This window comes from Choristoneura fumiferana, chromosome 2, assembly GCF_025370935.1.
Source record: "Choristoneura fumiferana chromosome 2, NRCan_CFum_1, whole genome shotgun sequence".
Taxonomy (NCBI): Eukaryota; Metazoa; Arthropoda; class Insecta; order Lepidoptera; family Tortricidae; genus Choristoneura; species Choristoneura fumiferana.
This window is the reverse complement of record NC_133473.1, coordinates 5904494-5919620: the sequence shown is the minus strand read 5'-3', so window position 1 is coordinate 5919620 and position 15127 is coordinate 5904494. Positions and strand designations below refer to the sequence as shown.

The 15127-nt window shown below is 36.4% G+C and overlaps 2 protein-coding genes across 3 annotated transcripts in view; one reads left to right on the top strand and one right to left on the bottom strand.

Annotated features, from left to right (window-relative positions):
- The window catches only part of LOC141441537 (uncharacterized), a 285632-nt gene that overhangs the window by 178774 nt on the left and 91731 nt on the right, over positions 1-15127 (bottom strand). The gene's annotated exons all lie outside the window — the stretch shown is intronic.
- Positions 6338-14988, top strand: LOC141441485 (cytochrome P450 CYP12A2-like). Of its 2 annotated transcripts, none has more exons than XM_074106254.1 (10): positions 6338-6463; positions 9835-9962; positions 10047-10180; positions 10662-10777; positions 10989-11105; positions 12306-12581; positions 12662-12827; positions 13333-13545; positions 13963-14134; positions 14282-14988. In XM_074106254.1, exons 1-10 carry the CDS (start codon positions 6393-6395, stop codon positions 14431-14433), a joined length of 1545 nt encoding a protein of 514 aa, XP_073962355.1. In that variant the 5' UTR covers positions 6338-6392; the 3' UTR covers positions 14434-14988. The 2 variants fall into 2 exon arrangements, with proteins under 2 accessions (XP_073962355.1, XP_073962347.1); XM_074106246.1 differs by having other exon boundaries at positions 9835-9965.

The window sequence follows — 15127 nt, the reverse complement described above, 5'->3', positions numbered from 1 at the left end:
TGATAGTCATAGCACGTATTTTAAAACTTGAAGGTGGAAACTTAACTCAATCGAATGTAGTAGCTAGCTACCTCCACTTTTAAGGGTTGAATTTTTATACCCTAAGGGTCGGATTTTTATAGCCTATAACCTGGCCGGGGATTTTCTCGTAAAATAAAAATAAAAATCCGTTCAGCCGTTCTCACGTGATGCGCATTCAAATAAACGACAAACAGATAAACAGATAAACAGACAAACAGACAAAAATTCTAAAAATTGTTGGAACGTGTTCTGTTATCGATTCTAAGTATCCCCAGACAACTTTTTTTCGAATATCTTCCATGTACAGACTTTCGACCCTCTTCAGCTTTATTATATGTATAGATGATCGTTTATAGACGAGCGAGCATTACTTAGCTTTGATGAGTTCCATTGGTCATCGACGGTCTTCTTCATCAAGTCCAGGTTACGAAATTATACTTTCTGAATAAAAATGCTCATCGTAATGCTAAAAATGCCGAAATCGCCATAGGTGTGCCTATAAAATTTGAGGTTTGCCCTCGATTTCTCTAGGATCCCATCATCAGATCACCAGACCACCTCAGAAGAATACTCTTTCGAATAAAAAAAGAATTTTGAAAATCGGTCCACACTTGACTGAGTAGTAATAACGGTGAACACACATAAAAACAATACCAAAATTGGAACATAGAACCTCCTCCTGTTTTGAAGTCGGTTAAAAACAGATCCTTTTTAGGGTTTCGGAGCCAAAATGGCAAAAACCTTGTAGTTTTGTCAGGTCCATCTGTCTGTCACAGGCATTTTACTCGAAAACTACAAGATGTATATCAATGAAATTTGGAGTACTGATATCTTGTCAAAGCCGAAATTTAGTTTTGTAGTTAAATTACAAATACCCGTAACAGAAATAGAAAAAAAAAATTTTTTTCTTGCATCATCGTGTGGCACATAGTTCGACAGCTCTTTTGAGAAGATAGTAAGGTTTCTCAAAAACTTTTTCATTAAGTGAAGATTTCCGGAAATAATCGCTCCTAAAGTAGCAAAAATTGTGTCCGTCCCCCCCTCTATCTTGTAAACCTATTGTCCAAAAAAAATGCAATAAATAGGGAAAGGTAACCCTTAATAATTGCTTGATTTTTTTCGAATGGCTAGGGAACCCTATCTTGGGGGTGTCCGACACGCTCTTGGCCGGTTTTATCTTAACTGCAGGTGTAGGTATTTATGTTGGAGAGTATTTAGGCTAAATACAGTCAATGTTGGCATTCAGGAGAACAAGGGTGTTTGTTATTACTGCAATTAATGTAAAGTTAATTAGTGAATGGCAATAACTTACCCTCGAGCCCAATTTACGAGATAATTACCCTGTGTTAAATTCTGCTCCGACGTGCCATGAAGAAACTTTACCATTTTAGTATACATTTTGTACCGTGAAGTGAGCTGGGCTTGCTGGCCATCGAATACATTTATTTATTGCAAGAGATACGCTAAATAAATCCATTATCCTGACATGCGTGCAGGTCTTCCCGTCAAATTTCCCTTCTACTTACACCACACCATCATGTGCACAGTATTTGAGCTGTCACTTGGCTTACAAGACAGGCTTTTGCAACTTGATTACTTATCACTTTATTGACTCTGAGTACGACGATAAAGTTTTCATCTCTTTTTAACACGCATCACATTTCTTTACGCGAAAAACTTTTTCCATTTGCTCCGTACCGGGTTTCATTTAGCATGATTAATGGCCAAACGGAACATTAAACAATTACTATAAATCAAAGTCAGTAATCGTCTATTACTCTGTGTGTATTTTTAAAACCCACGGGATCAATCAATTCAGGAAACATCAATTTGGAGTAGCAAACCTACTATAACCACAAAATTTTTAGTTAACATTCAGGGATTCATAATGACGATGAAGACCATCAAAAACAAATTACTTAATATTATATCTCTTGAACAAATGATTACTGATTATCATTAATTAAGTATTGAGGTTGCAATGGGCGGGCCACTTCGCTCGAAGAACAGATAACCGCTGGGGGGGGGGAAGTTCTAAAGTGGCGACCGCGAACCGGAAGGCGAAGCACAAGACATCGTGAGAATTGCGGGTAACCGGTGGATGCAAGTGGCAAGTTGTCGTTTATTGTGGCGTTTTAACAGGGAGGCCTTTGTTCAGCAGTGGACGTCTTCTGGCTGGTGATGATGTTGATGATGGAGTATTGAGGTTTGGTGCACTATTGGCCACTTGTGTGGCCAGAAGTTATCATTTTATGACTCAGAGTTAACTGTTTAGCTTAGGGTTATAGTTAAGTAGTGCTAAAATGCATAAACCTACCAACCTTAACCCTAAATGCTGGTTATATCTACAACTTACTAGAATTCATTTTAGTTTTTATTTAAAGATATTTTAAAGCAGACGGCTTTTTGATCATCATGCATTGTAGCTTCCTTCATACTTTTAGGCATGTGTGTGAGAGATTTAATAGAAAAGGATATTGATCGAAAGACTAACAGCCTTATTCATAAAAAGTTAGAGCCTCCTTGAAGGCTCCTTGAAGGCCCGATGCTAAAAAACATGATTCATAAACGTCTGTTAGCGCTAATCAGTCGATCAAGGCTCTGCTAAAGTTAGAGGACCGTAGACCCTCCTTTATCTCCCTGCTAAGTCACAAAATGGCCGCCACAAGTTTGAACAGCTGACTTTGACAAGAGCAAAAAACCATACCGAAGATATTTATAGTGAAGGCAGGGCTACGCAAAGATTAAAAAAAAAACTGGAAAATTTATTTTCAGGAATTTGTATTTAAAAATCCTCTAAATTAGCAACAATAAATTAACAATAAATATGAAAAAAAATAGGATGATTAACATAATTATGGCTTTTTACACAACATAAACATGCGGATCGGAAATGGCGGGAAAACAAACATCTCGCTTTTTATTTTTTTTCCTGCTAATTTGCTGTCACTGCTGTCAATTTTTTTTTTTTAATTATCGATTAGGCCATTTTTTGTCTTTGATTTGTCCAGGTGGCCAACATAACGCGTCTAATCCGTCTATCAGCAGCTCAACAACTAGCAGACTGCTAGCAAGTGTTTATGAATCATACTTCTTGACAACCGTCTATTAAGCTTAATCAGTCTGCTAAGTAACAGACCGATCAAACCTCAATTAAGGTTTTTTTATGAATAAGGCTGTAAGTATTCAATTTAATACGAGTAATTTTTGTAATTTTCATCACGTCCGCCCATACTGAACGGTGTGACGAAAATTTGATAGTACGTGACGCGCCTGGGAATCGTGTGCTACCGAATAATATAATATGTACAGCACACGTGCTTACTTTATTCAAGGGGCTCTTTTTGATTTCAACCCCGGTAGTTTTGTTATACAACTGAGCAAGAAATTTGGCAAGTGAGTCAACTGATGGTAATAAATTAAAAATCAAAAACCCGCCTGCAAAAATGAACTGAAAAGATTTCAGATACTTATGATGAGCTCTTGACTTCGATACCCATATTAGTCGTTTTACAAAAAAAAAAATTTGTTGATTTATTATTTGCATCTCACAGCCGCCATGTTTTATTTTTTTAACGTCACCTATCTAAGGACACTTGAGTTATGATTGATTTTTTGGAGTCTTTTTGTATTTTTTATTTCAACTCCAAATTTGTTACTTTTATGGGTATCCCGTGAAACCATATCGCGAATACAAACTGTGACATAGATGCACAGAAAAACCAAAAAAAGAGACCAGCACTGGGAATCAAACCCAGGTCCTCAGCAATCCGTGCTGCGTGCTGTAACCCCTACACCACTGCTGGACAGGAATCTAGACACGATTTTTTCCTATGCATACATATCTCAGGTTGCTTATTTCTACTATGCTACTAAAGCAGCAGCACTAGCGACATCTATGCTGCGTCGACAGACGTCATATTCTTTCGGAACTAACCGCTCACCCAGACAAGAGATGTCGCTACTACGCAATCAAATTTATGATTGATGTTTTGGAGTCTTTATGTATTTTTTATTTCAACTCCAAATTTGTCACTTTTACGGGTATCCCGTGAAACCATATCGTAAATACAAAAAGTAAGTTAAGTAGCATAGTAGCAATAAGCAACCTGAGATATGTATGCATAGGAAAAATTCGTGTCTAGATTCCTGTCCAGTAGTGGTGTAGGGGTTATAGCACGCAGCACGGATTGCTGAGGACCTGGGTTCGATTCCCAGTGCTGGTCTCTTTTTCTGGTTTTTCTGCGCATCCATGTCTCAGTTTGTATTTACGAGACACTTGAGTTGTCAGGACGATTCTAATGATACCTTAATTGTCTAAATCCGTCCAGCAGTTTGAGAGATATGCGGTAATAAGGAATATTACATACAGACAAGATACGCGCGAAAAACAATACCTCTCCTTGCAGTCGGGTAAAAACAAAGGCTTCGAATATGCGTTGCTAACTGAGATAGCAAAAAAAAAACTTTTTCACACCTCTCCTTAAGAAAAGTAACTTTTCCTCCCTGTCGAGAGGGAGCAAAGTGCAACTTTTCTGTTCAAGGCTTTTCTAATTGTTTTATTGCGAATGTCATTTTTTGAAGTTGATAATTGTAAAGCCACGCCATTTTCTATGCTGCACGCTATTTTCTTTAATAATATTTAGAATTTATTTTTTTCAAGTTTCTTAATGCTCGGTGTGAAAGGTTGTATGAGCGACTCGGGAGCAAAATTATTTTCATCTTGGGCGTTAACACTTGAATCCCTCATTACGCTCAGGATTCTACTTTAGAATCCCTCGCTACGCTCAGGATTGTGTTGCAGAATCCTTCGCTACATTCTGGATTCAATGTACGCCCTCGCCGTAAATACACCATTTTGCTCCCTTGTTACACAAATAACTATTTTAGCTCTGTTTCACGCCGGCCATCATCGAACGGACGCAACAATAGAATCCACTATTTAGTCCTTAGGAGATACCTGTACCTACGAGTATACATGTCCCACTAACCTCAATCCCAATACATAACACGAGAAAAGGCAATATCGTTTTTTCCATATTAAGTATTGATTATTTATCGTGTAATTCTCAGGGTATTGCAAAACAGTACTAAGATCATAAATATTCATATAAATGCGGAGCTTCTATGCTATTGTAATTTATATACCCAGAAATACATAATAAAAAATCGCTATCGCAGTGCCTCATCAGTTTGTCTATGTAGCTCATTAATATTATATAGGACGCTTGCTTAGTACGATTGCAAAAAATCTTTGAGACATAACCTTTTTGTTTGACCATTTAACCATTATGTTTATTAGTATGGAAAAGACGTAAAAATTGCAGGGCATATGATGAAGACGTCCACTTTCAAAGTGCATTTTATCTAGAATGCAAACTACCGACTTGCACAGTTGATGTAATTATTATTTAATAAATTTACATTTACAAGGAGCACATCCGTACAAAACGAACTAAACGATTCGAAGGGCACAAATAACCGCTACACTTTGGTACTTTTATGTATTTTAAACTGCTTTTTGCACTGTTTTTTTATTACTTACAAAGATTTATGGTCGACAAATAAACGGAGTAAATAAAAAACCGGCTAAGAGCGTGTCGGATGCGCCCAAAATAGGGTTCCGTATCCATTGCGAAAAAATTAAATGTAATATGTAATTAAGTAATATTTTTCTAAGGATTTCGTATTTTATACGGAATATTCCAAGTTTAGGTATATTTTATACCTTAGGCTGCTATTTTCTCTTAAACTACTAATAATTCTGAAGCAAACTTAGCCGTTATAGTTTTCCTTGAAAGTTTGATATACTTACTACCATTCTGATTTTTTTCCACCCACCGGTTTAGATTTTAGAGGGGGGGCGCGCTCGATTTTAATGAAAATTTGCACTTTAAAGTTGAATATTTCGCTAACAAATCACTAAATCGAAAAATCGTCTTAGCAAACCCCTAATGGTAAAGTAAAGACCTATCGAACGATACCCCGAACGATACGGTTGGATGAGAAAAAAAAATGTTGAATTATTTATTGTACCATTTTGTCGGCATAGTTTACATATATATCCGTGCAAAGTTACAGCTTTCTAGCATTGATAGTCCCTGAGCAAATCCGCGGACGGACAGACAGACATGGCGAAACTATAAGGGTTCCGTTTTTGCCATTTTGGCTCCGGAACCCTAAAAATAAGACATGACTGTTTACTTGACGGCGCTTCGTTACGTCTCGCTGATAGGCGGTAAGACGATAAGCTGATAACACGAACAATAAAGTACCATCACTCCGCTCTTCGCTACCTGTTGCATTCTTAGTTTCTTCGCTTGCTTAGCCCACTAAAGCGACAAAAGTGTTATTTTTCAAAATCCTTAAACATGTTCAAAATACAGACTTTACGCCTGGGAGCCGGCCTGGGTTTAGCAGGGATGAAACAAAAGTTTATTCGGTAAGATACTACTGAAAAGAGCCACACAAGGGGGCACTCATTTTTTTGAGATCCTCTCTCTAGAGCATACTGCTTAGAAACCTATCGTGGTAGAGCTTGTCTAATTTAAAATGACACGTCACTCACTCAACTATATCAGTTCATTACGACTAGTTGGACAGCAAATCTTACAATAAACCAGCCTGAATACTTTTTATGTACCCCCGTACCTATTTGCTTCCTCCTGGCTGCATCGTACCTATAGGCGCATTATGCACAGTCAGCAGCAGAATTCGATGAGCAATTGTGGTGCTCAAAAAATGATCTAAACACTCTACACACATCTCTCATCGAATCTAACATCTGGTAGCATGGTGTACGGTTGCGTTGCTCTGAAGATGAGCTCTGGTTGAGTTCTAAACGCGTCAGAGTAGTGTGGTTGTGGTGGTGATAGGTTGGTTTGTGTGATTTGGGTGTGTTCTTACAGTGTGTAGGTGGAGGAACTACATGGACACGCATATCTAGCATAAACGCAGCTATCATAAGGTCGCGGGTGAGCAAAAAAGTTATTTTAGTTCTAAACACTCTCACAAACAAAGCTAACACTATCATCATCATTATATCGGCCTATATACGTCCCACTGCTTGGTACAGGCCTGCTCCCAGAATGAGAGGGCTAGGTCCGTAGTTCCCACGCGAGCCCAGTGCGGATTAGGACCTAACACTATATACATCGTTCAATCTATACATATATAAAATGCTTTGTCCTGAATGACTGACTGACGGATCAACGCACAGCCTAAACCGCTGATCGTAGAGACCTGAAAATTGGAGGGTGTATTTTTTGTATGACGTAGGCATTCGATAAGAAAGGATTTTCCGAAATTCTACCCCTAAGAGGGTGAAAAAGGGAGCGAAGTTTGTATGTGACAGCGTGATTCCTTCACGCTGCTTTTCAGAATTGATGGAAGACGTGTTTCGTATTTTATTGAAATGCAGTCCCTAAAGTAGTTAAAAAGAAGAAAAAAGTTATTTTGGGGTTGATTTGCTTCAAATTTGATATCAATACTCCATAATGCTTTTGATTCAAATAACATTTTATTTTGACACAATTTTTTGAAAACTCAATCCGATTTTGTTCAAAAAAGGTTGAACTCAAATAAAAGTTTTGAAAGTCACCATACTATATTAGTACCGCATTTGAAGGTTTCTAAGCTTTAGAGAGGTCATAAATACACTTTTAGGATACGGGGGTGGATAAAATTGCAAATTCGATTATTGAAACTTCGAAAATGTATCTTATACAATTTTACATCCATTAGGATCATTCATTAGATCATTATATATTTTTATTTTAGACAATAATCATTGGAACTACGAATTTATTGTATTCATAATGTCATTTAATATAAATACCTCTGTTACCACAATTTATGTGTATATCATTATTCAACATATCGATTTTAGGTAATAAAATTTGGTATTATATGTATAAGTTTTAAAGTATACCTTTGTTTATTCCTAATCTATTCATACATATATAATATATATGGGAACTATATTTTCCGTCATTTAAATTTAGATTTGTCACGAAACTGCGATACTCTGATTATTATATTTATCCCTAAGAAATAATATTGGTTCCTTAATTCGATGCTTCTACCTATTCTATAAGGCAGGTCTGGTTAGGTACGACGACGAGCGAAGCGAGGAGGAGTGTTAGGTAGAACTGCGACCCTCAGTGCACGAGCCGAGCGAGCGAAGCGAGCGTGCCACGGCAGCGGCCGGCGAAGTGCCAGAACCGAACATATTTCACACAAACACGTATAGGAACAACAAAGAATGCGAATCGTGATTTTTTAGCAGCCTACCGCTTTAATACGCGGTCGGACTAAAGTAGGCATACCCTCCAATGTAAATCATAATCTCTGTGTACGTTCCGATATACGTTCAGTTTAAATAATCTAGCTTTTTTACATGAGTACAAATGATTATCTAAAATAAATTTATAAATAAAGAAATTCTCCCAAATAAGATTATGCGTATAGATTAAATCTCGTTAATGAAATTATGAGTAAAAAAAAACGAAATATGTATCTTTATGAACAATGTAGATAGTGGTAAAAATAATTATTTTTAAAATATATAAGAAACAATTTTCGGAGAAATGATGATTATGATTACAAAGCGGTATTATTATAAATAATTGAATAAAAAAATTGTATATGAGCCAATATGGACCCAGGATACGGCCTCATAGGGACGTAGAGTTCGAAATCTAAAGTAATAAAACTAGAGACTGGAGATTTGGCAAACTGATATAAACGTGATAATAATACAATCATTTGGCAGTGATATCCTACTCATCCTGGCTAGGATCGTCTCCGTAGAAAGGAACTCCTCAAAAGCTAATGGCACACACAAAAAAACTATACACAATTGCTTAATTTAAATGACAATGCGCTTTTATAATAGACACCACCTAATGCTGCAGCCAGGGTCGTCTGCTCATGATGGAACTCCTCAAGGATTGATAGCACAGATACGAAATTTTACATGTACGTTCAGTTTTGATGTGGGTACATATGACTTGATGAGAGACTTAAATATATAGCTAAAAAGATGAAAATAAACTAAAATAAAAAAGTTTTCGAAAACAAGCATCATCCCTGACTGACATAGATTGCTTTTTCTCCGAAAAAATGCAAAATTTCCGCGAATAAAAATAAGTGAATACAAATCCGGGGCTGTTTTTAAAAATTCTTTCAAAGATACAATGCCTCTCACATTTACATACTTTTCAATTTCTCGGGATTAAAGTAGATAAACAGTGTAGCTTTATGTCAGTGAAAGTTTTTTTGTAAATCGAGTTACATCAATCCCGCGGGAACTTTGCGATTTCCCTAGATGAGTGAAATTACTGGCACTTGAGGTATCCCATCTTAGGCTTCTAGGTTGGCAACGCATCTGCAATACCTCTGGTGTTGCAGATGTTTATGGGCGGTGGTGATCTCCTACCATCAGGAGTTTTTTAAAATTCCACATTCCATTCCAAAGTTAACCTTGGGGGAGGCCTGTGTCCAACAGTGGACGTCTTTCGGCTGACATGATGATGATTCCATAGTTGGTACGAATATGATTAATTATGTTGGTCGAATATGGTGAATTACAAAATTTGCACCATCTGTCTGAATCTAAAAAAAACGTAACGTATTTCAATATAATCCTCCGAAAAATCAATCAAAACACGAAAAAAAATATCGCAGAAAGTAAATGTATGTTACTCCAAATTTAACGTGTCCGAAGCCGCGGGAAAAAGCTAGTATATATATATATATATATATATATAACATTATTGCAATTTTTGTTCCTAATTATATCTATTGCTTCAGTTTCATCGTAGCTGATTCATCTTCAATAAATAACAAGGATGAAGTTACACAAAATCTTAAGTCTTGGAGGGAGATTCCAGGACCACCATCTCTACCAATAGTTGGACCGTTACACAATTTTTTTCCCGGTGGTAATTTTAGTTGTTTGCATTTAATATTTAATTTATCCCGTAGTTGTAACGATTAAGGTAGTTTTTAATTAATTTTTTTAGGTGCTTTGGCTGGGTACGAAGGATTTCCACTGACTAAACGAATTTTCGAATTATACGGTCCAATAGCGAAAATAGACGGAATTTTCGGGAAGCAGGATATGATTTGGTTATTTGATGCTGACGCTGTGGGAGACGTGAGTATGTCAGCAATGACCCCATAAAAATGATACCTGATTAGTTTTTTTATGATTATGCGTATAAGTACTTAGTATTTATGGATAGTAAACTACACTTTGCCGTCATTGTTATACTCCAGACGAAGAACATACAATTTTGAATACGAGCGCTATTCTTCTACAACGACAATCGGTGACTTTATTCAAGTCATTAATTGTTACTTCCTTACTATTATTCTAAATGCGAATGTGAGTTTGTTTGTTCCACTTTCACGCATTACCTGTACCGATTGTCTAGAAATTTTGCATGCATCATGATAACTTAGAAGTTATGATATCATTTATTTTATTCTTCTATTTATTCCCAGAAAAATGTGTTATTCCTGAGGGCGCGCGATAAACGAAATCTTCGCAGACGAAGTTGCGAGCAACAGCTTGTTTAGAATAGTTTATGAGAGTCTTATCAATTAATATTATAAATTTATATTTGTGATTATAGATCTACCGAAGCGAGAACATATTGCCAAATCGTCCAGGATTTGAATCGTTGGCTTACTATCGCAAAAAATACAGCAAAAACTACGATCTTTGTCAACCAACGGGACTTGTAACTGAGTAATTATGTGTTTATTATTATACTCGTATTATGATGATTTTGTAGCATAAGTTGTCTAAGAGTTTAAGTACCTAATTCAAATTGAAATTATAGTCAGTCATTAGGACACACATAACGTAGAGAGAAATAACAAGTACCTACGCAATAGAACTACTACCTACGCTTTAATTCGATTTGATATGAATTTTAATTTTGGATGTCATGTTGTAGACAAGGAGAAAAGTGGAAGGAATTAAGAACTAAAGTGAACCAAATCATGCTGCAACCTAAAATCATCAAGTTATACAGCGAAGCGCTTGCAGATGTAGCCAATGACATGATCAAACGGTACGAGTATCGTCATGTATCATGACATAATTACGTAGTAAAATACTGACATACAGGACGTATATCTTCATGATCGCAAATCTTTTGCAGACTTAATGGAATAGCTCATTTTTAATTAAAATCAAATAGCAACAGATCAAAATGAAGTTCCAGTAACATTACATGCTGCAATTATCTTTTCCGATAATTCGTTTGGTAAAGTATCAGATTACGCTACAAACGTATGTGTTAAAGTGGCAGAAAATTTTAACTAATATTAACCTATTTAAAAAATTGCTTCCCATAGGCGACAGCACTACTGCCACAATATCTAAAAAGTATGCGATAATTTATGTAAAAAAAACTAGTCACCTTCATGACGACTTTCTTGAAAAATTAGTGCAATGGCTTTCACTTGCCTTCCACGCCGCAGTGCTTAGGGTCTATTGAGTAAAGTTTCTGACACTAGCGATCACACCATCAGTTTGCGCATACAAAAACTGTCATTTGATTATAATCGCGAGTGTCAGAAACGTTACGCAATAGACCATCTGTACCACTACCATGAGTTTACAGTGACCGTACTCGATAGCGATGGCGTAAATTATTTGTATGGAGAATTGTACAGCGCCTCTACAAATAATTTACGCCGTGGTAGTGGTACTGGAGTCCGTAGTTCGTAGTTGACAGTAAAGACCACTACTGCCTCCCCCAGTAGATCCTTTTGTTGCTTTTTTTCGCAGAAACCATCATAGCATCGTGTGAATTTTCATTCCTTCTGAAATGTATGGTTATGAAGATAGGTCCCGTACAGCTATTATAGAATAATTGAAGATAAATATTTTGGTAGCCGTGGTGGCCGAGTGGTTTGACCTATGGCCTCTCAAGCAGAGGATCGTGGGTTCACACCCCGGCTCGCAACTCTTGAGTTTTTCGGAATTCATGTGCGAAATTACAATTGAAATTTACCACGAGCTTTACGGTGAATGAAAACATCGTGAGGAAACCTGTATACCCTGCGAAGCAATTTAATGGTGAGTGTGAAGTTCCCAATCCGCACTGGGCCCACGTGGGAACTACGGTCCAAGCCCTCTCATTCCGAGAGGCCTGTGCCCAGCAGTGGGACGTATATAGGCTAGGATGATTATGATGATGATGATGAAATATTTTGGCAAATACATACTTACTTTTTGTAAACTCATGCGCTATTTTTACCACCAGAATTAAGTCGACCCGTGATGAAAACAAGAAGATAAAGCATTTTGATGTAGAAATGAACTTATGGGCACTAGAGTCGATTGGTGTGGTGGCCTTAGGCACTCGGTTGAACTGCCTCAATCCAAATCTCTGCGAGAATTCGGAAGCGAGAAAACTTATCAACAACATTCACGATTTCTTTAAAACTGTTGGAAAAGTAGATTTTGGCCCGAGCCCGTGGCGATACTTTTCAACGCCAAATTTTAGAAGAGCTATGAAAATTTATGAAAATATAGAAAGGTATCCAGACTAAAATATAGTAGTGACAGTTTTTTATGTTAGAACAGATATTATGAATTCATTTTCTTATTTTTTTGTAGTTTAACGAGATCCTTTATATATAAAGCTATGAAGAATATGAAAAACTCGAATGATGGTACTTTTACATCAAGTTCTGAAAAGCCAGTTTTAGAAAAGCTTCTGCAAATTGATACCCGGACAGCGGTCATTATGGCATCGGATTTGCTGCTAGCAGGAGTCGATACGGTTGGTGTCTTGTGATGAACCTACCTTGCCCATTTCTTGCCCATTAGACTCTTTTGGTGATTTTTGAACTGATTTTTGACATTTATTCCTTTTTCACTTTAAATTTTTAAGTATTTAGAAATTCACCGTAGAGGTTCTTAGTTGAAAAACTTGTTTGATTAAATTATATTCTCATATTATTATTTTTAGCAAACTATTAATAAAGAATTGATTAAAAAAAATATACATTTTCGGATTGCCAGGTAGGATTCGTATTCCGAATCAAAAATCATTTCCGTTTTTAAAAACTTAGATTTCGTTGAGCAAGCCTAGCTAAAAGCTAAGCCTAAACCTAAACCTAAGCTAAAAAAAATATTATTATCTATGTATTCTTTAGAACGATTCCAGCATAAATTATATTTTGACAACGTATCTAAAGAAACTAACTAGTTAATACTTATTTCAAATTGGATATAAATAGTTAATATAAATATTTCAAAGTGTAAATAATTTTGCATCGTTTCAGGTCTCAATGACGGTTATGGCGACATTGTATCTTCTTGCTAAAAACCCCGAAAAACAAATGAAACTACGACAAGAAGTGTTAAATAAGCAAGATCAGCGAGCTTATCTCAGAGCATGCCTCAAAGAGTCCATGAGAATGATGCCCGTTGTCACTGGCAACGCCAGAGTTACCACGAAGGAATACAACATAATGGGATACAAAATACCCAAGGATGTAAAATCTTTATCTTATCTTATTTACCTCTCTATATCTGAAATACTAGTATCTGAAATATATATACAACTGTTTCGTTATTATTTGGCAGCCGGATAGCCCAGTGGTTACAGAACCTGACTACGAAGCTTGAGTTCCCGGGTTCGATCCCCAATCGGGACAGAAGTGTGTATAAAAAAATAAAAAAACCCGACTGCCTTTAAAATATTAAAAAGAAGAAAACAAGTCTAGTGGTCAAGAACTCTGTTAAGTAGCTAACTTAAATATATACCAGACTATTTATATTTGCAACTGTGTACTATATTTAAAAAGAATTTTTGTACTATGCGGCAAGTATATTAAATGACTGCTTTTTGTAAAAGAGTCTATGTGGCTGGATGTACGTTGAGTTATTCTTATGTGCTAATTACTTTTTAGGTTACAATTATATTATGTAATCAATTCATGTCGAAAATCGAAGAGGAGTACCCGAACCCTGATGAGTTTATCCCGGAGAGGTGGCTCGCCGAGAAAGACGATCCTCTTTACCATGGCAATGCCCACCCCTTCTCTTCCGTCCCATTTGGATTTGGAACCAGGATGTGTATAGGTAAAGAACTTGAACATTCAAACGAAAGCAATATTCTGAAAAATACTTTCTAGAATCCATATTCTACCACAGGGGATCCTTTTACGATCCCATGTAAGTCCCATGTGGTGTCACCCCGTTTTGAGTACGTGTCGTATGATATTGCAGGTCGTCGCATTGCGGAGCTGGAAACGGAAACTTTTATAACCAAAGTCGTAGAGAATTTCCAAATCAATTGGAATGGAGCACCCCCAAACATCGCTTTTACTACGATAAACTACATCACGGGACCTTTCAACTTTGTTTTTAATGATTTTTAGTTTCATAATCAATTATGATCGTACACTTATAAGAAGTGTCGGTGAGTATTGAGAGTTGTGTTAACTACCTTACCACGCTCAGGTTTTACTTTATTACAAGCTTTTATTTCAGTTGTAATCTTTGTTTGTGTCAAATTCCAATCTCTTCTAGTTAATGAATTGACTTGAAATTTGATACAGATATGGATGAGAATGTGAATAGGGTCAATAAAAAGTACTGGGAGCGAAAGGCTTGTGTTAATTTTTTTAATAAAATATGCATATTCAACTGTTTAAATGTAAGGTTCTCTTTTGCTTGAATTTATTGTTACCTAGGGCCGTATTGTCTAACGTTTCCGACGCTCGCGATCACAATCAAATGACAGTTTTTGTTTGCGAAATCTATCATTTGATTGCGATCGCGAGCATCAGAAACGTTAGGCAAAACGGCCTCTGGTATGAGTTTGAAAATGTAAGGCCTTTTTAGCTAATTTCACGTTGATTTTTAATTTACTCTAAATAATGTATGATGTGATAATTTTAAACTAAATAAAAACTGAAGACTTTTTTATTTTATGGCATATGTTTTGATATCATACATATTCGTATGCATATTCAAGCTTTTGATGTTTCATATAATGCGGTCTCTAGTTATTACCAAGGTAATTTATACATAGCATAGGTAGGTGGTACCATATGGGTACAACGCAGTCAG

Excerpts from the sequence above, each read along its gene's own strand:
- LOC141441485 (XM_074106246.1), top strand. The coding sequence starts at position 6,393 with ATGTTCAAAATACAGACTTTACGCCTGGGAGCCGGCCTGGGTTTAGCA. Across the intron at positions 12,582-12,661 it reads ATTTATGAAAATATAGAAAG|TTTAACGAGATCCTTTATAT; the intron begins GTATCCAGACTA and ends ATTTTTTTGTAG. Across the intron at positions 14,135-14,281 it reads TGGAACCAGGATGTGTATAG|GTCGTCGCATTGCGGAGCTG; the intron begins GTAAAGAACTTG and ends ATGATATTGCAG.